At 47.4% G+C, this 25,400-nt stretch overlaps 1 protein-coding gene across 7 annotated transcripts; it reads right to left on the bottom strand.

The window, feature by feature from the left end:
• Window positions 1-1,355: 1,355 nt before the first annotated feature.
• On the bottom strand, window positions 1,356-23,470 carry KATNB1 (katanin regulatory subunit B1). Of its 7 annotated transcripts, none has more exons than XM_066636809.1 (20): window positions 23,441-23,470; window positions 21,725-21,989; window positions 20,474-20,604; window positions 19,112-19,229; window positions 18,167-18,267; window positions 16,730-16,771; window positions 16,299-16,382; window positions 15,998-16,113; window positions 15,281-15,352; window positions 14,824-14,974; window positions 14,202-14,389; window positions 13,945-14,075; window positions 13,016-13,066; window positions 12,552-12,628; window positions 11,922-12,041; window positions 8,830-8,979; window positions 6,025-6,101; window positions 5,195-5,269; window positions 2,832-2,948; window positions 1,356-2,285 (listed from the first exon to the last, which is right to left on the bottom strand). In XM_066636809.1, exons 2-20 carry the CDS (start codon window positions 21,762-21,764, stop codon window positions 2,153-2,155), a joined length of 1,974 nt encoding a protein of 657 aa, XP_066492906.1. In that variant the 5' UTR covers window positions 21,765-21,989; window positions 23,441-23,470; the 3' UTR covers window positions 1,356-2,152. The 7 variants fall into 7 exon arrangements, with proteins under 7 accessions (XP_066492906.1, XP_066492905.1, XP_066492903.1 ...); XM_066636808.1 differs by lacking the exon at window positions 23,441-23,470 and adding an exon at window positions 23,233-23,434; XM_066636806.1 differs by lacking the exon at window positions 23,441-23,470 and adding an exon at window positions 23,302-23,434.
• Between the last annotated feature and the right edge of the window lie 1,930 nt (window positions 23,471-25,400).

Below are 25,400 nucleotides of genomic sequence, written 5' to 3'. Positions count from 1 at the left end.
AGAAGGAAGGCCCCTAGCCAGGGAGACACACCAGAGACAGACTGCACTTGCTCCCAGTGTGGAAGCGATTGTCACTCCCGGATTGGCCTTTTCAGCCACACTAGACGCTGTTCCAGAACCACTTTTCAGAGTGCAATACCATAGTCTTTCGAGACTGAAGGATGCCAATGGATGGAATTATTGGGAAATTCTTCTCACCACCACACACAGCATAATAGTACAAGACTTTGGAGTTTTAGGGCAAGGCAAGTAGTCTGCCACTCTCCCGAACCTCAAACCCCCACCCATTGAGGGCTGCTGTGTCACTGCCTGCACTGCTGAGAAACAGCTCAAACAGTCCTGAGCAGAGATAGAGCAAAAGGGGTGTGTGTGTGTGTGTGTGGGAGGTATATTTTCCTTCCAGATATGCATGGGAGAACAGGGAGATAGGAAAACAACTGGAGTGAGAAGAGTGTCTTACAGTGTATGTAGAGCCACATAATTTCATTTCTCTTGGACATTCCCCCTTCACAGCTCAAGAGGCCTGGTGCAATGAGGATCAGAGAAAATCTCCACCCAAGTGTCCACCCAATATTTTGTTAGTTTCAAAACAGTGAGCACCCCAAAAAGTTTTCTGCATTTTGGACTTGGGGAAGATAGCAGATCAGAGATGGGGGATGCCTCATGCTACACACACCCCAATCTTATTCCCAGTTCCCACTGCTTTCCATCCTCTCTCCCTGACACAGTGGGGGGCCAGTTTAAGTGCCAATTTAAACTTAACAAGCATGCTTAAAAGCAAGACATTCTTCACAAGGCCCCCCAACTGAACAGAAGAGCACAGTACACTGTGGAAATCCTCTTAAGGCTACCAGTGTCTAGCCTGACCTGCCTATACTGCAGCCTTGGGCTGTCAGTCCTGATTCTCCTTGGCTCAGTAGGCTTGAATAATCTCAAGAACCTGGCCTGGCTGGCACTATACAACTGTTGAGCTAATCCTGCTCCTTGCTTGAGCAGCATGATGGCCTTGCTCATCAACCTGTACTTGGTTGGTACCTTAGGCGCAATCCTAACCCCTTATGTCAGTGCTTTCCAGCACTGACATAAGGGCAATGCAGCTCTGAAGTAAGAAAACATTCCCTTAGTCTGAGGAGGCCTCCGTGAGTAACACCCAACTGCAGGATGCAGCACCTGCCCACTGGCACCACTACGCCAGAGCTGGAAAGCACTGACATAAGGGGTTGGGATTGCGCCCTTAGCCTTGGTTGTAGTGTTACACTCAAGGCATTGAAAATGGGCTCTCGGCCTGTCTCCAAACATGACCTTTAATATAGAGAGCTGAATTCAGGAAATGATGGCAGCAGCATCTCCACCAAGGCTGCTTTTATTTACAGATCTCCAACAATGTTTGAGCCATTGACACATTTTGCTACAGATTTCATAGCTGCATTTACACAAACCTTCAACACCTTGAGTTTGGTCAAGACAAGGGCAGGATATATTCACAAACAATTCCACACAGCTTTCCAAAATGACAGTTACAAACGCATTTAATAAAAGTCAACATAAGTTACAATTTTACGAACAATGAGCTCCAGCTTATGACAAGAGATGTAGGGGAATGAACACCCCATTCCCCGGCACTGAGATGTCCACCACAGGAAAAATGTGAGAAGGGGCAGACCTCCTGGGTGCCAGAAGGGGCTGGTCCTTCCGTGCCCAACTCCTGCAGTTCAAGAGGCAAATGTAAAGAAGCCATGGCTCAAGTGCAAACGGAACAGCTAGAGATGGGTCCGTCTGGAGTCACAGCAGCAAGACTGGCAAGGAAGCAGGGCTCACCAATTTAAGGGGTAGAGTCCAGGCACAGCTGGCCACCAGGGACAGGGGGAACTGTCCACCAAAGGTCTTTTGGCCACAGATTCTGCCACTGCTTTCCCAGCCCCCCCAGCACACAAAGAAGCATGTGTGGCTATGGTAGAACAGAACCACCTGCCTTGCAATTCAGCTACTAAGGCACTGGAGATGCAGCAGCCAGCCAGCCAGCCCTTGCCACCTCCTGGAGTATGTGTGGCGAGGGGAACGCCAAAGAAGAATACCCAAAGCTAACTGGAGTGGGAGCCATGAAACGGCTGGCCTTGTGGTGTGTTTGAGTGGGTGGAGGAGGCAGCAGCTGTCACTCAAGGACAGCCATCAGGAGATGTAGCTCACGGAAGGCACTGCCATGACGGCCACTGAGTCCAGATTTGTTCTTGATGATGTTGCTGATGTTCTTCAGCTGCTTGTAACAGAGACGGCACTTGTGGAGCCTGCAGAGAAAAGACAGACAGACTGCAAACATGTGTATCCCTCCAGCAAGGAATGCAGGGCATGCAAAGGGCAGAGCACTACAGAGCAATTCAGAAGAATCTGCAAAGGGCTAAGATCCTCCAGTGTGATGTGGGGTGGATAAAAGAGGTGGTGAAGGAGCTATGCTTCCAAAGTCCATCAATGGGTCTTCAGCTCTTGCAGTGAGCCTGGCTGACCAGAACTTTCCCTTCTACAGAACTGTGCCTCTCTTCCCCTCCTGCTACAGATAGACTAGACTAGTATGGGCAGTGCAGGACACTTAATTGTTTTTCAGTCATCAATGTTGCTATTGTCGCAATAAAGGAGAGAAAAGGTGAGATGCTGAGCATGTCAGGATCCTGTGAGGCAAGCCGGACCAAGCAAGGTGCTGCCCATCACTGTTGGACAGCTGTGGAGTGTGGGCATATACATGCTCAAGGAGAGCCAATAAAGGATGTACCTTCTTTTGAGAGCAATGTAACAACTGTGGAAGCCTGAAAGTGTCAAAAGGTCATCTGCCCAATTACCTCTCCTCTCTGGAGATGTCTACGCCCACAGATGGGGGAGCAGCAAGTATGTCTGTGATTAGAGGAAGAAACCTCTGGAGAATCAGCTTCAGCGAAGTGCAGCCGGTCTGGACATAACTGGCAGAAAGACAGAGAAGGCACACATTTTCTCAAAACATCAGGGGGGAGGCAGAGCAACCACAGAGCCACAGGCTACTGTTCAGGTGGCCAGACAAGTGGCTCTTGCAAGTCCATGGCCAAGTGCAGGAGTGTCACCTTCGAGGACATTCTGCTACTGTGGAACTGTGAAGGCAGCATTATTCTGAGCATACCGCACTGCTCCCTAAAGAACTGCAACACTGTGGGCTTAACACCCTGTTGGCCAATAGTGGCTGACAGGACACAGTCAGAACATTCAGAGGCATAGGATTACAGTTGTTCCTGCCCTTTGTCTTCAGCATCTGGCAAGACGTCTCTGAACACAGAAGTCGCTGTTCTTACCATCACAGATGCAACTTCTGTGCACTCATCTGATCCCCTCGGATAAGACAGCTACTTGCTTTAGCCCCTTGGCCCAAATAGCACACATTCAGCAGGAAGCACTCCCCTCCGCAAGGAGACAGATGGCAGAAAAAGTCCCCTGAACAATGCAGCTGTTAAAGGCAACCTGAGCTACATGGAGAGTCTGCTCATACAGAATGCTGACCTGCCCCAGCTCTGGAAGCAGCCATGCCACTTCCACAGCTTCTGAAGAGCTGCACCAAAGTTTGTCCATAGTTCCTTCCACTGCAGAGAACAGGCCACATGTGCCTCTATACTGCACTGAAAATTTGTGGAAAATCCCCCATCACCGTGAAGGAAAAGCTCAATGTGGCCACTTAGGAAAGGACTGTATCAAAAACTTCAATCTTTAAGAATTGGAGTGCCAAAAATGAGTCATTCTTCTACACTCGTTAACACCTTTCAAACAGCTTTGGACAAAAGTCTCTTCAAAGGCTGCCAGGAAACAGGCTAGAGGGCAGGACCTCTAGCTGGTTAGTAGCTAGTTAGATCAGGAAGCAGAAGGTGGGAGGAACAAACAGACAGAAGTCGCTATGAGGGAAACAAGCAGTGGGGTCCCAAAGGCTCTCTGCCAGCACTGGTGCTATTTTACTAACTTATACATTATCAGGAGTTAGGAGTGAGCTGTGAGATGGCTAAGCTTATGGATAACATCCAGTTCTTCAGGATGGTGAAATCCCAAACAGACCAGAGGGATTCCTTTGGAGCTCTTTGCAATCAGGTGAAAGGGCAACCAGATGGCAGTGTCTTGACACGCCTGTTGAGATGGGCTCTCCCAGTCGGTCTGGCCACTGCTCTCAGCCTCAAAGACCTTGCCAGAACCCTCCAACAAGCAACTAAGGAGCAGGCACCATCAGCTGTCTCTGAACAAATGCTCCATTGATGGGACAACCAGAATATTCCCCACAGAATGAAAATCTCAACCTGGCTTCAGGTACAAGTGATCAGCCTAGTCTCATTCAAACAGGTGTAAGCAATCAGCCTTACCCAACAAAGCATGCACAGAAGGACTGCTGTCCCTGAAAAAACTTGTTCCTGACTTGGGAAGAGGGACCTCAGGAAAGAGGAGGGTCAACTGAGTGCTTGTGAACTCTCTCCCTTTGTTGCAAAGTCTGAGGCCCCATTAAAGGGACACTGATTGAGATAAGGACTCACTTCACAAACAAGCAATGCAGGACCCCTGAACCTCACAGGCAGGCTAGGTTCAAAGTGCAAAAAGATGCAAACACATGCTGATGGGGCTAGCTCTGACCCAGTCACAATCTGGGAACATCTGTTCTGCAGCACAGAAAGACACAAATTAAACATTAAGGACTCCAAGACTGGGGAATAGTCTGCACTGAGAATAGCCTCTACATAAATCCAACTTCTGAACAATTCCCTACATGTGCCCACAATTTGAGCTTCAAACAGACTGATCAAAGAAGAATCACCTCAATGTGAACTAATACTACAGCAACTGTAGAAAGAAAGCAACTGTAGCAGAAAGACACCCCTGAACAACCTGCAAAGCCGACGGATGCTTTAGCAAGATGCTCCCCAATGCTATAGGGGCTGCCCAAAGTGTACACATTTCCTCCCCTGCTGGTCCCAACAGGCTCAGGAGTCTCATTCCACTTGGATAAGTTGATCTGTTCCATTCCCTTTGAGAAAAAACAGTTCCCAGGAGGTTGGCTTGAACCAATGGAGACAGCCAACTCCTATGTCAGCAGGACCATCATACAAGCAGTGCTAAAGAACTCTTACATCCAGAGAAGGCCACCAGCTGCGCAATGCAGGACTCCCTGAACCCTCAAGGACTGGAGCTTTTTCAGAAGACTCACCTTTCATATTTGCTTTGCAGAAGTTTTTCTATCTGAGGCAAGATGATAGTGCACAGATCCAGCTTCCAGAGGGACCTGGAAAAAAGGAGGTGAGCTCCAGAGAACTGCCACATGCCTCAGCCTGTTGCACTCTCAGAGCAGGACAAGAATGTGGACATGAACCTGCAAACTTTAGGCCCAATCCTATCCAACTTTCCAGCACTGATGCAGCTGTGCCAATTGAGGGAGGAGACAGTCATGGAGGCTTCCTCAATTGTAGCTCCATTGACACTGGAAAGTTGGATAGGATTGGGTCCTGTCTCTGTGCAGTGGATTCTAGGCACAGCTGCTTGTCTCTCTGCTAGAAAGGATTTGAGTAGCAGTGGTGGGAGACACATGAGAGCTGTTGCTGGTAGCGCACTAGAAGTGTGACCTAGTCACACCTGACTATTGTAATGTGCTCTACATGGGGCTGCCCCTGAAGATTCTGTCTTCAAATTGCAACTAGTCTGGAAACTGCAACTAGCATAGAATGCAGTGACCTATGTTGTCTTGGCCAGCTATATGCCCCTGTCCTCTGAAACTCCTCCTCTGAAACTGCCATTAAGAAGCACACTGCCTCTCACCCCGGAGGTAGCACACATCCATCAAGACTAGCAGCCAGAAACAGACTTGCCCTCAATGAACATTCCCCCCACCTGCCACAACAACACTGCCAAGCAAAAGGTGAGTCTGAACGGATGCAACTAAGCAGCTAGTGGGAGGCAAATGGATTATGATGGTTAGCAAACAAAAGGACAAGTCTGCTCAGCAAACATTCATTGTAGAAGGAACACACTTTGAAAACTCACGCCTTCTGGTTGACAATGTTCAGAAGGTCCACAACAACTGAGAGGTCATTGATGGCCACAGCAGAATCCACAGATGTCTAAGAAAAAGCGAGAGTGGCAAAGCAGAGTTATGGGGAGGTTCATAGGCTGACATCATGACTGTCTCGCAGGAACAAGAAAACACATAACCCCAAGTGAAGCGGAATGCCCAGAGTGGGGACTCAAGCAATGGCTACTGACTTTGGTGTGTCACGTCAGCATGTGTCAGCCCTAGTGGCAGAGAAGAGCTGTCTGTCCTCTGTCAAGCCAAGAGTACCACATTCAACTGCTGAGTAAGTTGCCGCTCTCATTCAACTGCCCACGTTCAAATGCACAGCAAGTTGCTGGGGAAGCAACCAACTCCAGGGAAGATCTGGTCTCTGGAGCAGGAAGGAAGGGTAAAGAGCCATGTCCCTGTGAAGGAGGGAACTCTTCCAGCCAAATTCACAGAACAAAAACTTGCAACAGTGACAGACCACAGACAGAAACAATGGCTGCCATGTTCTGTTAGCAGAGGCAGCTGGCAGTATGCTCTGAAGCCCACAGAGGTACTCAGTCTAACAGCAACAGAGAGCCACTAAGGGACTTCTAGGTATGAGGTAGTTCAGGCACATACATTGACTCCCCAACTCAAGGGCTAGCTTGGCCTTTGGCGCACAAAAGCAGTTCTCCTCTGCTAGATTACAGGATCTGGTCCATCTATGAGAAACTGAGCCCTCAAGACCTATCAGCAAGTGTTGCTCTCTCTCCCCTCTTTAGGATCACACACATAATATAAAGGAAGTGTTCAGGTCCTAGGGCAATATAGGTAGAGGTGAAGGAAGTGACCCAACTATGCAAGCACCATAACATTCTAAAGGCAAGCAGTTCTTTTTCCATCCAGGTCACACTTAGTTCAGACATTAATACTTGGCTAAAGAGTTTGCCAAGTACCTTGAGAAATCTGCCACAGCTGCTGCCCCCCCCCCATGTCTGAACAAGGGACTTGGTGGTTCTCAATTCTGCCATGGGTAGGATAAGGAAGCTGCCCTCTTGGCAGCATCTCTGCCAAGGAGCATCTCTGAGCTGAGTACTTGGCTGCCCTAGCAAAGCGCAAGGTGACAGAAAATGACGACAATATTCTGGAGACATTCTCTATTGTCAGTATGGCTCAATACCCATATTTTGGGACCCAGTGGACAGTCTACACAGTGAAAGGCATAGGAATGACTGGAAACATTTGCAAAGCACTTTGGACCTGAATGGAATTGCTGTGCTCCTTGGAGGTGAGGCAGCCAAAGGATGTCAGAGTTATTACTCTGCTCTCTTTGAGGGGAGTATTCTTGAGCAATTATGGTCATGAATTGCCTGGCCCAGGAGCAATGCTTGGGCAGCTGAGATGGGAAGGGGAGGCCTTTGGGTGCCTGTCTACTGAGTGGATCAACAATCCTTCCTTCTCTATCCAGAAGCCAGTCTCCCTCTCTTAGTGCCATCTACAACTGCATGGTTCCTTCCCCCATTCCTCATCAATGCAGTATGAAGACATATGGGAATAGGACCTAGAGCAGAAATGAGAGCCTCCTATAGCAGGAATAGCGTCCATGAGGAGAACATTCAAGCCTAAAAGGGGCTTTTAGGTACCATCTTGGCCTCCAGGATGCTCTTGTGTTCTTCAGTTTCCACCCCCAACCAGGAATCCCCCACAACAGAGTATGGAAACAGCCCACTGTAAACTCAACTCTTAAGCCAAAGTCTGGAGTAAGGCTCTCACCTTCCAGGGGATAGGGGAACTGCTGTTTATTATGCAATCATATCATGGGAACCAATATGCATGAGATATTCCAGTGTTTCTCAAACTGTGGGTCAGGACCCACTAGGTGGGTCATGAGCCAATTTCAGGTGGGTCCCCATTCATTTCAATGTTTTATTTTTAATATATTAGACTTGATACTACCATGGTATGTGACTGCATTTGGGGAAATGTTACAGACCTGTACTTTTAACAAGCTACTATGTATACTCTTTTAACGATAGTCAATTGGACTTACTCCTGGGTAAGTGTGGATAGGATAGTTAAAAATTTTCCTGCTTGATGATGTCACTTCTGCTCATGGCATCACTTCCGGTGGGTCCTTACAGATTCTCATTCTAAAAAGTGGTTCCCAGTGCTAAATGTGTGAGAACCACTGAAGTATTCTATCCCTTGCACAATTTGTGTTTGTCCAGAATTCCCCGCACTTTGGCCAGGCAGGCAACGCAAGGGCTGACCAAGGCCAGGAAAGTGAAGAAAGAACAGGAGGCTTCTTCAAGGCAGATGTCCTGCTCCTCTCAATACTCTTTTGGTTTCCTAGCTTTCAGAATGCACCTTCTGCACATTTTCCCATGTATCTCACAATAAGGACAGAATTACTATAATCCTTGTTGGGCAAATGACACAAAGAATAACTTGCTCCTTCAATTATGGATAGTCATATTGCCGCCCCCCCCCCAATAGAAATAAAAGTTCTGATCTTTATGACAGTAACTGAGTAGCAAGAAACATCCACTGATGCGATGCTTAAACCAAAGGAGACAAGACATAACCAATATGAACAGCTGGGGGAACTCAGTATGTTGCCCTTTCTGCATAAAAATGTGCAGTGGTAGAACAATGGACAGGCACCCACCCAGCTCCTCACACTGGTTGGATAATTTATTTATTTATTTACTACATTTATATCCCACCTTTCTCCCCAAAGGGACCCAAGGCAGCTCACAACAATAATTAAAAATACCAAAAAAAAAAGTCAAGTCAAACAAATGGCTTGCCTTGATGTCTCCAGTGCTCCACACTGCTCTCACTGTATCCAAGCTCTTGTGGCGGCTGGTCAGCACCACACACATGGTATCGTGGCCCTTCCGAATCTGGGACATGGCTTCCTCGTCAACAATTTCCATTAGGTTTTGGTTCTTCATAGCCTGCAAGTACAGAGACCCAAGGACATACATCAAGCTGTGGGTCATGGGGATTGTCCAGCTCTAGGCGTGAAGGTGCCTACATGAACTGCATCAAGATTATATACATAGATGAACAAGCCTTGCTGAGGGAGAATCAGCATGGCTTCTGTAAGGGTAAGTCTTGCCTCACAAACCTTTTAGAATTCTTTGAAAAGATCAACAGGCATGTGGATGCAGGAGAACCCGTGGACATTATATATCTGGACTTTCAGAAGGCGTTTGACACGGTCCCTCACCAAAGGCTACTGAAAAAACTCCATAGTCAGGGAATTAGAGGGCAGGTCCTCTCATGAATTGAGAACTGGTTGAAGACCAGGAAACAGTGAGAGGGCAATTTTCACAATGGAGAGAGGTGGAAAGCGGTGTGCCCCAAGGATCTGTCCTGGGACCAGTGCTTTTCAACCTCTTCATAAATGACCTGGAGACAGGGTTGAGCAGTGAGGTGGCTAAGTTTGCAGAAGACATCAAACTTTTCCAAGTGGTGAAGACCAGAAGTGATTGTGAGGAGCTCCGGAAGGATCTCTCCAAACTGGCAGAATGGGCAGCAAAACAGCAGATGCGTTTCAATGTAAGTGTAAAGTCATGCACATTGGGGCAAAAAATCAAAACTTTAGATATAGGCTGATGGGTTCTGAGTTGTCTGTGACAGATCAGGAGAGAGATCTTGGGGTGGTGGACAGGTCGATGAAAGTGTTGACCCAGTTTGCGGCAGCAGTAAAGAAGGCCAATTCTATGCTTGGAGTCATTAGAAAAGGTATGGAGAACAAAACGGCTAATATTATAATGCTGTTGTACAAATCGATGGTAAGGCCACACCTGGAGTATTGTGTCCAGTTCTGGTTGCCACATCCCAAAAAGGATATAGTGGAAATGGAAAAGGTGCAAAAGAGAGCGACTAAGATGATTACGGGGCTGGGGCACCTTCCTTATGAGGGAAGGCTATGGCGTTTGGGCCTCTTCAGCCTAGAAAAGAGATGCCTGAGGGGGACATGATTGAGACATACAAAATTATGCACGGGAAGGACAGAGTGGATAGAAAGATGCTCTTTACACTCTTACATAACACCAGAACCAGGGGAAATCCACTAAAATTGAGTGTTGGGAGGATTAGGACAGACAAAAGAAAATATTTCTTTACTCAGCGCGTGGTCAGTCTGTGGAACTCCTTGCCACAGGATGTGGTGACGGCATCTGGCCTGGATGCCTTTAAAAGGGGATTGGACAAGTTTCTGGAGGAAAAATCAATAACGGGAAAAATCCATTACAAGCCATGATGTGTATGTGCAACCTCCTGATTTTAGAAATGGGCTATGTCAGATGCAAGGGAGGGCACCAGGATGCAGGTCTCTCGTTATGTGTGCTTCCTGGGGCATTTGGTGGGGCCGCTGTGAGATACAGGAAGCTGGACTAGATGGGTCTGTGGCCTGATCCAGTGGGGCTGTTCTTATGAGGACCAGCTTGGTAGCCTTGCTCCTTCCTCTGCAGACTCACCTGTTGTCAGTCTCCTGTAGGCCAGCAGAGCATCTGTGGGAAGACACTAAGCCTCCCCCACGCCTCCCAAGGCTGGCTCAATCAAATTCCTCAAGACCATCAGGAGGTGTACACAACACAGCAGCACAGGCAAAGAGGGAGCACCCAAAGGGCATCTGACCTGATCATGGGAGCCAGCAGATTGCCAACATGGGCAGAAAGTTGTTTCTCAAAAAGGTGCAGACCCTGGGAATCCTAAATACAGATGAACCAGCTGAGCCACAAGTGGGCCATCCAGGGCAAAATGGGCTTTCCAGCCATGCCCACGTTCATTCCCAGATAATTCTCCTGTTCGTCCAACACATTCCTCTCCCCCAGAGAGAGTAAAAACTGCAGAGGAATCAGGCAGCTGCAGGCAGGACAGCTGTAATTAGACAGACACTCTGGGATGGTGACTTTCAAACTCTACCCTTAGAAGCTGCTTTGTTTACTGAAGGTATTTAGAGGCTGTTTTTCTGACAAGCCTCACAAAGCAGTATGCATAAAAACATCAAATTGGCAAAGAGAAGCAGCTGAAAAACTTGTGAAGAGTCAGACCTTTCCAAGTTGTACTCTTCAATAAGGTTATCAGAGCAGCTGCTTCGTCTCCTCTCTCCTCCCCTTGAAGCAAAATGATCCTTGCCAACTCTGTGGTGGTGATGGAGGAACACTGGGAACTGGATTGTGGCAGCTCCCTACCTTGGTCCTGTTTTTCCCTCCTCTCAGAGCAAAGCCGTCCTTATGGAAACTCCCTAAGAAACCAGGCTCTCCAGGAGTTATCCAGTGAGAAGGTGAGGTGGCTTCTTCACCATTAGCAGGGGAAGAGAGAAACCAATCTTACTCTGAAGGACACACCAACAGGGAAGCATGTGAGCTTCCTTTTCTCTGTGGATCCAGACAGGTCTTGTATAACAGCATGGAATATAGTGGGGTTTCTCTGGTTGCAGATACCATCTGGGAGGAAGGGTGATCTCCTCCTCTCATACAAGCCTGGCGCACTCCAGAACCAGTGGAGAAACAGTCTGGCTTTTGTTAGACCAGTCTACCCTGTACTCTGACTGCTTGGCAAAATTCTCCTTTTCCATTACACAAATCATTGCTCTTGGGCTCTTGCCCAGAGAAGCTCTATAGCTGTTCTTTCCAACTTTATCCTGTCAGTCATCCAGAGACCTTAAATCCTCAACATTTTTGCATTACCCATAAGCGTTTCTCAGATACGGACCTCTCTCTAGAAACAGATGTCTTCCTTCAGAGATTGTGAAGGTAAGAGTGGTTTGCAGGTTAAAATCTAGAACACCCTCCACCTCTGAAGCAGACAAGGAGTGTCGTGTAATTATCAGATCCTCTCTTCTGCCTAAACAGCCAATTACTTGTCGTATTGGCAAACGACTTACCGGCAAGAAGTCAGAGGCCTTCAGTCCAATAGGCTCATTCCTGGCAGCAGGGATCACTGATGGCTCCACAATGGGCAAGGGGGTCGAGGAAGCTACTGGTGGCTTCTGAACAGGATCAGGCTGTAGTGGGAGTGGAGAAGATCAGAGCAGACCTATCCTGTAGGCTTTGAGATTCACAGCTTCCTGACACAACAGAGGATCACCACTCCTGTCACTGTGTTGCTGCTATAAGGCTCAGTTAATTGGTTGGCAGAAGTTCTGACGCTCTTCCTTCTCTGTTCATAACTCATTAGGAACTAGCAGCATTAGAAACTAAGGCAGCAGCCAGCCCAGCGGTATCTGCAACTCTCCAAGTGAAGGAAAGCTTGAATACAATTGTGGTTCTGTTCGAAGAACCCCCAACATCCCCTCACTTTCTTTCAGAAACAGACATCAGTTAACAGCATTTGCATCCATCAGAACCGAGACTGGGCAGCAGACTTAAGCAGAGAGTGGCCTGCCCTGCTTAGAACACAACCGCCATTCGCTCTACACTCCCTGCATTTTTGCTGGGAAAGCGGAAGGCAGTAGTTGGCAGGGGAGGAGGAGAACAGGAAGGGGGCTTGAAACTGATGGCTGTAAGGCACTTACATTCTCTTGGCTCGACAACGGGGTCTGGATTTCCACAGCTTGCTTGGGTTTCGATACTTCTTTTGCAGGCGTGGGTTCTGGAGGGAAGGAGAAAAAAACTATATTCTCTTAGTATCAAGGTTGCTCAAATGAAGGCTGGTGTGAGCCCTTCCCTGCAAATCAAAGGCCACCTTGTGTGAGGAAATGGAAGGTACAGAAGACCCATTACTCTGCACTGTCCACTGGATGAAAGTCTCTGCCCCTTTCAGCAGATGCAATCCTCTGCTCCTTGGTAGCAAAGAATGCCAGGCCTACCTGTTTGTAGGTCAAGTCAAAGTCAAGATAAAACGGAGTCAAACCTTCTCTAAAGATCTGGACATTCCACACATCCACGTGGTTAGGAATGCAATTGATGCATGACACTGTTATTTGACTTTCTGCCAGGCCCACCTGCCACTTCACTGAAAAAACAAGTTCTGACTCACCGTCCTCTGGAGGTGCAGGAAAAGGCTCGTTCTTGCGGGGTGGTGTTCGAGCTGCAAGAGGAAGAAGCCCAGGTTTGGACCCATTTCAGGTTCAGAAGCTACCCAAGATTAGACCACTCAGAGGAGGGGCTACATTTTTGCTGCTCCTGCCACATTCTCTTTAGTTGCTGCTGGCCCTGCTCCCTTCCAAGGGGTGAGGGGACACCTTTGCCAATCACCCTGCCAAGACCTATTGGCCTTAGATGTAGACTTTCTGTGGGAGGGGTCAAGGGTGGCAGATCTCACCCCCTCAAGGGGCTGACAGGTTCTCAGAAAGGAAGTCTGCTGCAATCAGTTCAGCTTCTCCAGAGAGGGAGCCTTAAGGACGTTGTCCTTGTCTCTTCCTTTCAGTTTCAGTTTGAGGATGAGAGAGCATGCTGCCTGAACCCAACAACTCTGCTCTTGACAGCAGACTAGTTGCCTGGTTGTGATTTTTGGAGTGAGAGAGTAACTAAACTGGACAGAGTGGCTCTTCCCAAGGGATTAAGAACTGTGAATTAAGGCAGTTGTTTTGAGCTTGCCCCAATTTGGATTCCTATGCCCTTGCTGGACTGGAAGGAGGTCATTCCTCTTTCCCCAAATCAAGGCACAACTACCATGTACAGGAGCAATTCCACAGCTTAATCCTGCATCCTTTGATGTGATTACTGTAGCTCCAGATGTCCAAGCCAGTAGGCAGGACCCTGCAAGACATTAGAGAGTCTTTTGAAGCATCTGGGGCAACAGCAAATTAAAATAATTGGGCAGGGCAAAAATAAGAAAACAAATCATTTATCATTATGATGCACACAAGACTGAACTTAAAACACACACAGTGGAACATGCCACAAGTCACCACATCTCAGGTGCACCAGATCAAGGCTCAACCTGATCACTTCAGTAGCACTCACTAATAGAATTCTTTGGCTGGAAGATTTCTTTGTAGTCCTCTGGATTTTGAATCTCTGCAGTGGATTCCTTATCATCCTTGTCGTCGTCACTGCTTGGACTGCGCCTCTCACTCTCAGAGCTGTGTTTCACTCTGCCATTGAGTCACAGAGGTGTAGCATGTTAGAAAGACAGTTACTCTCAGTTCAGTCCCTAAAACCACCAGTGTTATGCAGACATCCACACCAGCTCTAGGCTCTGCCCCAGGAAAAAGTCTCACCTTTGGGGTTTGCTGCATGTGGTTGATGGCCTCTCATAGATCCGTCTGAGGGAGGAGCCCACAGGCAAGGGCTGAGCAAGAGGCTCGTCTTCCTTCATTGGTCCATGGAGACTAGACCCACATTTGGCAACTCTGCTGAGGTCCACAACGAATGAAGAGACTGTGCTTTGCGTGAAAGAAACACCAATCTATGAAGAACAGAAAGAGGAGCATTTGGGGAATTCCAGGGCATCTTCAAGAATCAGCAAAAGGAAACTGTCACCATCCAGCAAATTTTACATCAGACCTGCAACCAAATGACTCCAAGAGATTCATGGAGTCAACAGTAATCTATCAGGTGAGCTGTGAAGAGCATGAGGGGAGAGAATCACATTGCAATCAAAAACTGTTGGTACATTCAACAGGACTTGGAACAACAGTGACAACAGTAACATTTCTCTGACCAGGCACTCCCCAACTTATGGAATTTTAATTTTACATACAAGTTTAGGCTGTGCATTAGGAATGCCACACTGTTGCTGCTACAAAGACGACCACCCCTTGCAACTCTCAGCATGGCTGGCTACTAGGCCCAAAAGCAGGACAGAAGACTCAAGGTACCACTTTTGCATCAGGCACTCACCAACTGGTTGTTACATATAGACAGGTCAGCCACTTTGCCCCAATTCACTAAGACCACATCAAAGCAGCGCTCAGGCTCCCAGCCATATATTCGCAGCGTATCATGGCAGCCGGCATATAAGCAGCAGCCATCAGGGTTAAACAGCACACACCTGAAAAGAGGTGGGACAAAGAACAGATAGGGTAGGAGTGAGTATGCAGCTCTTCCAAATGCTTCTGGCAACCAAGTTCTTAGATAAGTATGTAGTCAGCCAGGCCAGGCAACCACTGTGATCTCTGCTAGACTAATTGCATGCATCCTTCATCTCCTGAAGGACACTTCACAGCCACTTAGCTAGACCAGAGTTTAACAATGAATGCTGCCAAAGAATGACAGCTCAAAGCAAGTCAAGATTCACACAACAAAACAGCACAAAGCACCACCTCCTTACGCAACCCACTGCCCAAACTGCACATACTTGACGGGAGTGACATCTTCTTCAATGCAGCTCACAACCTGAAACTTCTCCAGGTCCCAGAACCTCACAGTTCTGCAAGACAATAAAAAGAGCAGAGTGTCTTAGTGAGAATATGCAGAACAATGACAGCCACCCCACCCATTACCACCACCCTTTTTAGGGGCAGGCTGTGCTTCTGTTAAGAACAAGGATGAAATCCTAAGAAGCAGAGTGCTGTTATTACTTGCGGACATGCAGTTTTGATAATACAGTGGTGGAAGGTGAAACAAGTTGTTTTGTTGTAACTGAGGCTGCAATCCTAACCACACTTTCCTGAGAGTAAGTCCCATTGAACAAAATAGGACTTACTTCTGAGTAGACCTGGATAGGATTGTGCCCTAAATTGGAGTGGTAACTTTGTGCATGAAGGATTTCCTTGGCTGATTTTGATATTACAAACAAGCATTGCTTACAAACACACACACACACACACACACACACAGAAAAGACAAGCACTGCCCATTTGAGTCTTAGAACTACAGGGGAGGTGGGCAGCAGTTCATTCTCTTTGAATTTGAGCCCCAAATCCTCAGCATTAACCCTTATAACACTTCACCACTGCAACCTTCTGCAAATTGAGCAATGAAAGTAGGAAGCAGAGCAGAAGCAGTTCTAGAAAAGGCTCCTGCAGTGCTCTAATCTTATAGGAGGCAGTGCCAAGGTCCAGCAGCAGTTTACCTGTCAGAGCTTCCGGAGGCCAAAAGATATTCATTGGGATGGAATTCAACAACGTTTACTGGCCCTGCGTGTCCCGTGAACTCGAACATGATCTTCCCAGCAGCCAGGTCCCACAGCTAGACAGAGAAAGAACCAGAAGGTTGCCCAAGCCTATTTCAAGGCCGTCTGAACAACGGAACCCTCCTTGACGTAGGCATTAACCACGAGGAGGAAAGGAAACACAAGGAGTCTGAACTGCTATAAAATGAACGTGAGTGCCAGAGAAGAAGGATGAAAAGGTTTGGCACCGACACACACATACCTTCACTGTGTGATCATCTGCAGATGACGCCAGCCACTTCCCATCAGGACTGAAACGGAGACACCTGACTGCTTGAGTATGACCCTATAAAGGAAAAGAGAGAGAAGACTGCATATTTCTGGCATAGCTTGGCTCTTTAGAATGGGCCAAGAAGCAGTGCTGGTCTCCTTTAATATAGGACAATGCCAGCAGGAACTCCACTTTTATGAGCCCAGAGGTAGCTCACACAAGCAATGTCAGAATTCATCACTATCCACCAGTCAGTTCCAATGAAAGGAAGAAAGAGCTGCAGTCACTTTATAATAGACTCTCCATAATGAAACAAGCTTCACTGTATAATTTATTCACTTTATGAGGGGTTCATGATTGCTGCCAACAAGACTTGCTGAGACAAAACATGTTTTCCCCATTATGGCAACAAAGCATCTTACCTTGTACCTAAAGACACAGCCTTTTCTTCTAACATCCCAAAGCTACATGAGAGAAAAGGAACAGAAGTTTAGCGATTTTCAGAAGGGGGTACTTTAAGTGCCCTGAAAGTGCCCTCTCAAACCACCAATCCCAAACTAAATAGTCCTCATCTGACATTGGGAGTGACATTTTCTAAGAGTATACAACTATTTACAATTCAAAAAGTCCATCAGTCAAAGTGTGGAATACATGCTTTGGATGAATGGAATCCCAGATGCATCACCAGTTCAAGGGTGACTGAAGGAAGGGTGGAGAAAGGACTCCTACCAAAGCCACTGTAAATCTGTTGCCAGTCGACAATAACAGTAGTACTAGGACAGATGAGCCCCAGTTCTAATTTCACCTAAAGCAGTTTTTTTTGCATCCACCAAGGTCCAGCCCTTTTTGAAATGTCATGAGGCTTTTATCCACCCTGGGTCTGGTGGCAGAGCTACACAAGTTAACTGTGACATTTTGGAAGAAAGCAACTCTTGTACCCAACTTACTACACATTAAGAAAGCATTCCACTTCTTAATGATCTGCAATTCAATCCTATCATATACACATTTTCGTTTTGGGGGGAGTGGGGGAAGGTTGAAAGTATATACATAGCTTAAGGAACAGAAGCTCAAAAGACTGTACTGAAACCACTTCTAGCAACCTGTGTTGATAATGTTCTCATACATTATATTTCACACATGCACAAGATTGATCTTCAGGGCAAGCAAAAGCAGTAAGAATCCCACCTCACTGCCCCACATTCTCAAGCTCTTCCCCACATGAAACATCACTGGTACTGAGCAAGCATTATCAAAGACAAGAGTGCTGTAATACCCCCAGACTTATTCCGAACATGGCTCACATCTGAATACGATGAAAAAATTCCTATTAGTCCCCCCACAAAATATGTGCAAACTTCTTTCCACTTTAAGGCCATCTGGGTGCTGCTGCAGGGATTCCACAGAATAAGGATACAAGACACGGACTAGCTCAAACAACAGAAATGTTGTTTGCTCTACATAACTACGGACAAAAGGCATATGCAAGTACATTTTCAATCTTCTTTCATCCTGACCCCACATAATAATGGCGAAATGAACTGAAGTACAAATCTATACAACCACTTTTATTCTTTTCTGTGGTCCTGGAAGAATATGAATTGCACTACAAAAAGAAGGCTTGCAGAAACATCCAAACTATCAACAGATCATGTCTGCCATATCACTGGGGTTAAAAAAAAAGACACCATAGACAGGAATTTTTTTACCAGTTTGCTAAAGGAGCTGCATTTAGCAACTGGAGTTTAAAGAGTGTCAAGCACGAGTGTAAGAAGAATCTATAAACGTTAACAAATATGCAGGTTATGTCTTAGCAACATCTCCAAGGGAAGCCTGGCTGAAAGTGAAGGAATCCTTACCTTAATGTTGGTATCCATGGATCCTGAGGCTACGAAGCCACCAAAAGGATGGAAATCCAAGCTGCAGATGTTTGCTTTATGGCCCATTAGTGTACGGAGAACTATGTGCAAAAGGGAGAAAAATAACCGAGAAGCAGGAATGGTCTAAAAATAGCCAGCAGCTCTACTAGTGATCAAGGTATAAATTTAAATCCAAATTTGTTTAACACTTCAGTTAAGTACCTCTTTTTTAAAAGATAAACTGGTTTATGTCTTATGTACAACATCTTAAAACTGAACCCACAATCCGCAATCAAACATGTGATTTAAAGTCTGTTTTTCTACAACAAATCACATGGGAAAGAAATACAACTTTATATATTGTATTTACAGTGCATAACTTCGAAAGTTGAATCTCTTTCCCCCACAACAGGCTGTGCTTTATTATGGCCAATTATGAACATTTAGGAGTGCCAAACAGACTGCTTTTACTTTCTGTTCAGGTTTGCATCTGACCTATTAAAACACACACACTCCCTTGGGTTAATTGACTGATCAAATATTATTAAAAAAGCAATTTTGCAAAGAACATGCTAACTGCAAAAACACCTCTCTTCCAGAAGAAGACACCAGGGTTCAATCTCTTCTCGAAGCTTGGGAAAGCACACTGAGCTACATCTTTTCAGTAGCAACAAGAGGAATGGCCCAACTTTTCCCATATCAGAATTTCTTAAGGCAAAGTGGAAACCTACAGTCCCAGAGATCTTTACTGAACTGTGGTCAACTCAGCACCCCAGCATTAACTGGGAAAAGTGTGATGGGTCACTTATGTAATCCTCACAATTGCAGGGATTTGAAGGTGCAAAGGAAAAGTGCCTCTGTCTTTTTCAGAATTCTACCATTTGTCATATGTTATTCACAGAGTGCGGGCAGTTGCAATGCAGCTGAAACCGCCTTTCAACCTACTTTTGGCAGCTTCCAGGTCCCAGATGCGGATGGAGCCTGACTGGGACCCTGCAACAATCAGCTCTTCATTGGTATTTATTTTCACACTCTCTACTGGTGTCGTGTGACCCGTCAAACTCTGGAGAAATGAAAAAGCAACACTGAACCAATGCAAGAAGACCCCCTCCAAATAAAGACCTGAGATGCCAACTTTAAGGATTTCTAGACTGGTCATAGTCACTATTGTTCCTTCTGTGCCACAAGGAAAGTAGGGCAATAGTTGGAGAAAAGCCGAGTGGACAGTCATAGACATTTGCACAGACCTGAATTTCCTGGCCAGGCAGGAAATGACTTTTCCTTTAACTGCAAAATCCACTGTTAGAGGTGTTTGAAAACATTTTACTCAGAGGTAAGCCCATTGTGTTCAGTAAGATTTAGGGTTACAGCCTATCTTACTCACCAGAAACAAACACCTCTATTCATTGGCCTAAATAGTTGTATTTAACCAGATGTAAGCAACAGGTCCCTTCCCATTTTTATTAAAGTGTCTACAGCTAACGTAGAGGCTAGATCAGTGGTTCTCAACCTTTGTTCCCCAACGCACTATAGCGAGCCCATGTTATTTGCGGATTCAGTATCCATGGAACTCCTATATCTGCAGGTGCTGAACAGCCCCCACACCCAAGCTACGGTCAGGCCCAGATCCTTTCTGAGGCCTGCAGAGGCTGCGCACGACTACCTGTGGCCACTGTGGGCCTTAGAATGCCCGAAAATACAAGTCACTGTTTTTTTTAGTATTTTCAGGTATTTTGAGGCCTGCAGCAGCTATGCACAGCTCTGCAGGCCTCAGAAAGCCTTCAGGCCCGATTGGAGCCCTGCTCTGGTTGGATTTGGAGGATGGGGCAGGGGCAAAAACCACAGGTTTGAATACTCACGGTTTTCCATATCCACAGGTGTTCTGTTTCCAGAGCCCACATGGATAATAAGGGTCCCCTGTACGCATCATGGTCTACCTTAAGTACCACCAATACCAGTGACTTCAACCCATGGCCCCACCCCTTCTGATCCTGCCACATGGAAGCTCCAGGGGCAGGAGGAAAACTTTTGTTTTCAACCAGCTGGCAGCCCACTGGCTGATAGTTGGCAGTGCTGCCACCAATCATCTGATGAGCAGAAGCTTGCCTGAGACAGAAGCTGAACCTCTAGCCAAAACTGGCTTCGGCAGCAAAGGCAGAGCTTCACAATGATGATCAGCTTCGTGTACCACTGGATAGCAGCTCACGTACCACCAGTTGAGAAACACTGGCCTAGATTTCTCCATGGTAAAACCATTTTTCCTGGTTCATCCTGCCCACAGGCAAAGCCAGATCAACCAGTTCTTACCATAATGCAGTTAGGCTTGTTGACTGACCAGATATTAACCCGACAGTCATCTCCACCAGTTGCCAGCAGCCGGCCTGAACTTTTGCCCAGCACAAGGGAAGAAACATTGCTGCTGTGAGCAGTGATTTCCTCTGCATGAGAAAGCAAAGGCAGTCATAAGCACCATCCCTCAGAATTCCACAACTCTCCCTCCCTACACACACTACTCCATGCAATTACTGATAAAGCAGGACTATTTTAGCTGTGTGCGTAATGTCCCATAGGATTTTTAAAACAAATGCAGGCTGCACTCTTAAGAAAAGTGCATCTAGGACAGCCAGCTGAAAGAACGGCTTCTGAATACACAGGAAAAGACTATTGACATGAGCATTTTAAAATAAAACAAAAACCAGAAACTCCAGTGTCACGTTGTTGCATATTTGCAAGCTGGTTCAGATCAGAAGTCAATCAGACTATTTCAAACACGCTGCACTCCCAGCACAAACTGCCTTTTCTAACAAATGTTTACCAGACACTTGAGAGTTCCCTTTTGTTTCCCACACTCTTCTAGAGGACCAAAGATTTTATTGCTGCCGATTATTTAGAAGACTCTCCAATGTCAAACTTTGGAACTGCAAGGGGCAAAGATCTGCACCTGCAGCACAGCTCTGTTTGAAACTCTGCACACCACACTCCAAGTTCCACATGGAGCAGTATATTTTGGTGCCTCCCTTTCTATTAGAAATTTCACAAAGGATAAAGAATTAAATACAAGCTGCTGGGCAGTGTGGCGAGAAAGGAATGACACCCGTCCTGTGCAACGGCCCTTCAAAGAAAGGCAAACACAGAACTTGCTTATATGGCATTTGGTGTGCAGGGAGGCACAACCTGCTTCCTGACTCCATCCTGAAAATACTTAGATATACAACTCTATATAAGCAGCTGTCCATTGTGCCTTCTGAGCATGTTAATACACTGAAGTCAGCCCGCCTTGCCCTGGGCCCTCCCATCTCTCAACCAAACACTGACATGGGGGCCAGGGATGATGTAGCCAACAGCATTAGCTTAGATGCCCCACAAGCAAGCATCTCTAGAAAAGCTGCTTTGGGGTTGCATAATGGGAGAAAAAAGGTTACGCTGGCAAGGTGAAAAAGAAAAAATAGGCAGAAAAAGACAAATGGGGAAGAACAGAGCTGGAGATAGAGTGGGCATAAGGGGGGCTACTGACAGACAGATCTAGATCACAAGGGCACCAAAGTCAACATCACTCACGCAGCTTCCAAGCAGTCTTGGTGGCAACAGCAGCTGCCATCCCAGTGGCTCTCACACAGCTACAGAGAAGTAGCACCCTTCTCTCCTGCTCAGCTCTGTTTTCATCAGCATGTGTGGGGTTCAACCCCGCAGATATCAGGTCTGCTCCTGTGGCAGTCTAATCAATGCAACTCTTCTTTTAAAAATAAGTTTTTATACAGCAGCCTCTGGCTGTATTCAGGGGACACAAGCAAGTTCAATCCTGGGAAGCAACTCTTAGAGGAACCTAGAAGTAAAGAAAATGGGAAAGGATCAGTCAGTTTGGAATAAAGAGAGCAGCAGAACTGCTATACACTGGCAGGGTTATTATTCATTCACCAAAAACATATTAAAGTAACTATTTTCCAATGTCATTCGGAAACACAGAACGTATAATAAAAATGTTCCCAAGCTACAGCAGCACATTCCTATTTTTATCTGCCTGCAAACATTTGAAAGACCACTTTTCTTTCCTAGGACACCACATGGCATTCAGCTGATGGGGGGAGGGGAGATGCAGGAAGAACAGCACAAGTACATTTGCTTACCACTCCTCATGCTCAAGAAGAGCTAGAGCAGCTGTGAGTGAAAAAATGTGGGGCAGGGGTATGCAACGAAGCACAGAGCCACGTCCCAGGACACCCTTAAGTCTCAAGATTGCAAGAACATATCCTGCCCCCAGCCAAGCTTGCTCTGAAGTTACATTGTCGAGATGAATCTGATCACCAGCCCCACAGAGGACAATCTTGCCTCATTTATCACAGAAGCCGGTGTGGCCTAAGGGCTGCAACACAACACAGTCATTTTTTTTGGTCTCTACTAAAGGTTGCCACACTCATAACTTAAAAGGTTTCCTCCAAGACACAGGCGCTAAAGGCAACAAGCACCTCAACAAACTGCTTTAAGATCCAGAGAAAGAATTCAAACCTAAGCACCTAACGTGCCGCCTAACCTAATGCGCAGCCCAACCTAAGCACATTATCACATGCAGCACACATCACAACAGACAAGTAGCAGCCAACAGTCTCAGAGTATGACTAAGGGATTGATGGACACCTGGGTTCAGATCCCCCCACTCAGTCACCACAACTCTCTGGGTGACCCTGAGTCAGTGACTTATTTCACACCTCAACTTATCTAGGGAGCTACCTTATCACTGGTCAGACCCTTGATCCAACTCAGCCTTGTCAACAGTGCCCAGCAGGAGAGTGCCAAAGGTCTCAGGCAAATCTTTTCTTTGCCCAGAGGTGGCACACACACTATATATAGACACAGGTACACACACAATACACACATGTATATATACAAATATACACACGCACTATGTACACAGACTCAGGTACACATGTATGTGTATGTATAGGTATACACACAAACACACGCATGCATACCCACACAATATGTGGGTGCGTCTGCGCATGCAGGGGCGCGCGCTTCAGCCCCTCGGGGTAGAGACCCCCGTGCGAGCGCCGAGGGCGGCCGGAGCGCACCTCCAGGCAGCGCCGTGCACGCGGCCAGCCTCCCCTCAGTAGGCGGCGGAGACCGGGGAGAAGCGGCACCTGTCGAAACTATCCCTCGCCTGGCGGAGCCCCTCGCCCTCCTCCCGGCCGCCTCCGACTGCGCGGGTCCCGCTCGCGGCCGCCTCCATCGCCCGCCCTAATTGGCCGCTGCCTGACAACCGGACCCCTGACAACAAACCTGACCGCGGCGGGGCCCCGCCCCCTCCCCGACCCAATCGCGCCCGCCCTTGAGGGAGACGGGCCTCGCGAGTGACCAATCGCAGGACGCTTTCCTCGCCCTCCTTCTCAGGGCGCGCACCCGCCGCCATCAGTTTCTTATCCTGGCCCGCCTCTTCCGGTCAGACAGACCAATTGCCAAACAGGCATGGCCCAAGAAGAGGCGGGACGATCCGGAAGCGAGCCAATCAATGCGAGGACGCCTCGCAAAGGCTTGTGCTGGAAGATTGGTGGCCGGGGAGAATGGACGCAGGCCATAGAGTTGATACAAGTCTTAGAGCGCTCATCCGATTTTCTGTAGGCGGGACTTCCGCCTTTCTTTTTCTAGTAGACTAGCACAGGGTTTGTTACAAATAACATAACGTCACGGCCGGAAGTGACGTGATTGAGCAGGATGTGACGTCAATGGTGTCATTAAGTGAGTATATTGTATTGGCAACCTTCAGTCTCGAAAGACTATGGTATCGCGCTCTGAAAGGTGGTTCTGGCACAGCGTCTAGTGTGGCTGAAAAGGCCAATCCGGGAGTGACAATCCCTTCCACACCGGGAGCAAGTGCAGTCTGTCCCTGGTCTGTCTCCCTGGCTATGGGCCTTCCTTCTTTGCCTCTTAGCCTCAGACTGTTGGCAAAGTGTCTCTTCAAACTGGGAAAGGCCATGCTGCACAGCCTGCCTCCAAGCGGGCCGCTCAGAGGCCAGGGTTTCCCACTTGTTGAGGTCCATCCCTAAGGCCTTCAGATCCCTCTTGCAGATGTCCTTGTATCGCAGCTGTGGTCTACCTGTAGGGCGCTTTCCTTGCACGAGTTCTCCATAGAGGAGATCCTTTGGGATCCGGCCATCATCCATTCTCACGACATGACCAAGCCAACGCAGGCGTCTCTGTTTCAGCAGTGAATACATGCTAGGGATTCCAGCACGTTCCAGGACTGTGTTGTTTGGAACTTTGTCCTGCCAGGTGATGCCGAGGATGCGTCGGAGGCAGCGCATGTGGAAAGCGCTCAGTTTCCTCTCCTGTTGTGGGCGAAGAGTCCATGACTCGCTGCAGTACAGAAGTGTACTCAGGACGCAAGCTCTGTAGACCTGGATCTTGGTATGTTCCGTCAGCTTCTTGTTGGACCACACTCTCTTTGTGAGTCTGGAAAACGTGGTAGCTGCTTTACCGATGCGCCTGTTTAGCTCGGCATCGAGAGAATGAGTGTCGGAGATCGTTGAGCCAAGGTACACAAAGTCATGGACAACCTCCAGTTCATGCTCAGAGATTGTAATGCAGGGAGGTGAGTCCACATCCTGAACCATGACCTGTGTTTTCTTCAGGCTGATTGTCAGTCCAAAATCTTGGCAGGCCTTGCTAAAACGATCCATGAGCTGCTGGAGATCTTTGGCAGAGTGGGTAGTGACAGCTGCATCGTCGGCAAAGAGGAAGTCACGCAGACATTTCAGCTGGACTTTGGATTTTGCTCTCAGTCTGGAGAGGTTGAAGAGCTTTCCGTCTGATCTGGTCCGGAGATAGATGCCTTCTGTTGCAGTTCCAAAGGCCTGCTTCAGCAGGACAGCGAAGAAAATCCCAAACAAGGTTGGTGCAAGAACACAGCCCTGCTTCACTCCGCTTCGGATGTCAAAAGGGTCTGATGTGGAGCCATCGAAGACAACAGTGCCCTTCATGTCCTTGTGGAAGGATCTGATGATGCTGAGGAGCCTGGGTGGACATCCAATCTTGGGGAGAATCTTGAAGAGGCCGTCTCTGCTGACCAGGTCGAAAGCCTTTGTGAGATCTATGAAGGCTATAAAGAGTGGCTGTCGTTGTTCCCTGCATTTCTCCTGCAGTTGTCTAAGGGAGAATACCATATCAGTGGTGGACCTGTTGGCTCGGAATCCACACTGCGATTCTGGATAGACGCTCTCTGCAAGTACCTGGAGCCTCTTTA

The sequence above is a fragment of the Tiliqua scincoides genome, chromosome 9 (genome assembly GCF_035046505.1).
Source record: "Tiliqua scincoides isolate rTilSci1 chromosome 9, rTilSci1.hap2, whole genome shotgun sequence".
In the NCBI taxonomy this organism is placed as follows: Eukaryota; Metazoa; Chordata; class Lepidosauria; order Squamata; family Scincidae; genus Tiliqua; species Tiliqua scincoides.
This window is presented reverse-complemented; position numbering and strand designations above follow the sequence as displayed.